The sequence below is a fragment of the Pterocles gutturalis genome, unplaced genomic scaffold (assembly GCF_000699245.1).
Source record: "Pterocles gutturalis isolate BGI_N339 unplaced genomic scaffold, ASM69924v1 C12040741, whole genome shotgun sequence".
In the NCBI taxonomy this organism is placed as follows: domain Eukaryota; kingdom Metazoa; phylum Chordata; class Aves; order Pterocliformes; family Pteroclidae; genus Pterocles; species Pterocles gutturalis.
Genome location: NW_010155459.1, coordinates 1 through 2,048, shown reverse-complemented (window position 1 = coordinate 2,048; position 2,048 = coordinate 1). Strand labels below are relative to the sequence as shown.

General features: G+C 38.0%; 1 protein-coding gene across 1 annotated transcript; it reads left to right on the top strand.

Moving 5' to 3' along the window:
* Positions 1 to 282: 282 nt before the first annotated feature.
* On the top strand, positions 283 to 1,773 carry LOC104471059 (ubiquitin carboxyl-terminal hydrolase 42-like; the record flags this gene model as incomplete). The annotated part of the gene is made up of 1 exon (XM_010086245.1): positions 283 to 1,773. A coding segment is annotated over one exon (1,491 nt), but the record flags the coding sequence as incomplete, so codon positions are not given.
* Between the last annotated feature and the right edge of the window lie 275 nt (positions 1,774 to 2,048).

The following is a 2,048-nucleotide window of genomic DNA, read 5'->3' as shown; positions in this document are numbered from 1 at the left end:
GAGAGAGAGAGTGCAAATACAGCGGTTTGGGCTGTTGATGTGATTCAGAGCAGCAAGTGGAGGGAGACAGATGTGTTGGGTGTGGGTTTTTTAATGTAATCCTTGCGGAATCAAGAGAAGAAAAACACCTTCTCTGGGAGCTGAGCATAGTTTTTTAAAGGGAATGTCTTTCCGAGTTTTTCAGTAGCCACCAATTTTTTTTATTGAAGGGGATTTTACTCTTAACATTCATGTTTTAGATGGACTTTTTCAAGTGAAAAACCCGTTTTTTAATTTGTGCAGTGACCCTGGACCTCAGAAATCTTCAGAGAATGACGCTTTTATGAAAACTGTAGTGATGGAAGCACTATCTGCCTATGAAGAATCCAGGAAGGCTCCTTCCAAATTTAACTGTGAGGTTGAGAATCTTTTTATTCCGTCAGTTTCCAAAACCATTTCTACCAAAGAAGAAGCTGCTGGAAGTATTATAACAGAAGCTGACAATGCACATCTCAATATCAATGGTCAGCACAAGGTCAGGAAAAAATCTTTGGACACTGAAGATGAATTTCCTGGGCAGTGTGAATCTCAAGACAGCAGAGACAAAGACAGACCGAGAAGATCAAAAGAACCTGAAGTCATTTCACAAGAAAATCCTTTGTACATCAAAGAGTCTCCTGAGAGCGAAGAGAAATCAGGGCAAACTTCCTCTCTAAAGTCTGACATTGAATGTAGTTTTAATAAACTCGCATCTTTAGATATTACAGATAAATGCCAAGATACAAAGGACATTTCTAATAACTATGTAGAGGTACCACCTGTTAATGACTCTTCTATTACAAAGCTGGATAAAGTTTTGGAGAGTCAATTTTCTAGAGAAAATGAGGGACTGAGTAATAAAGAATGTGAAGCAGATAAACATAGGAAAAAAGATAAGAAAAAAATGTACGACTCTAAAAAAACTGACAAAGAGCACTACCGAAAGAAGAGAGAAAACTCAGACACTGAAGAGAAGGAGAAGCAAACCAGAAGCAAACCCGATGATCCTCCTCACAAGAGGAGGAGGTGCTCTCGCAGTCTGGAAACAAATAAGCAAAATCGTCATAAGCAGGTGTATTGCCATGAAAGCAAGTACAGATCTTCCCATAATGAAAGAAACAGTCCAAATAATGGCAAAAGCTCAGGAAAATATTCCCGTTACAGATCCCGAAGCAGAGAAAGAACAGAACAAGACAGGAATAGGTATTATCATTCCAAAGGAGAGAGAACTTGGAGCAGAGAAAGATACTATCAAGATGAACCACGGAGATGGGAAAAATGCAGATACTACAATGATTATTATTCTTTTCATGGAACAAGAGATGGTAGAGAGAGAAAGTCCTCTCACTGTGATAAAGACTCTGACAAATCAAGTCTAGCTTACAATAGGTCACATAAGGATTATCACTGCAAAAACAGGTGGCCTCACAACACACTTTTTAGAGAAGACGACATACATCAGTTTAGCAGCCACAGAGCAAACATACATCATTGTTCAACACCTCAAAAGCAATCCGAAAAATATTATCGTGAAAGGCATGCAGTTCCACCCATGTCAGCTCATTCAAATTTTGACGTCTCTTCCCGGGAAAATGAAACACTAAGAAATGTCAAAAGAAAATATTCACACACAGAAGAAAGCGGAAGCGAAATAGAAAAGAAATGCCGAAAAACAGATGACCAAAGAATGAAAAAGTATAAGAAGGTCAAGAAGAAAAAGAAATCCAAAGAGAAACATCGAGAGAAGGATTACAAGTAAGCAAGGATTCCAGCATAATCAGCAATTTTTTCCTAATTCTTTTCTGGGTGTTTCTCATGTCTGCCTTTTTTCATTGTTTCTAAGTTATTTGTATATCATAATCTGTCTGGGGATCATGTCATTAGGTTGGTCAACTGAAGACAGGAAAGATATTGCTGAATTGTGTTAGAACACTAGATCTGGACCACATAGTTAGAGACACATCTGCACACCCTTCTTGATGAGGTTACAACAATTTTATTTTTTTTTTAAGTCCACATATTCCACAACT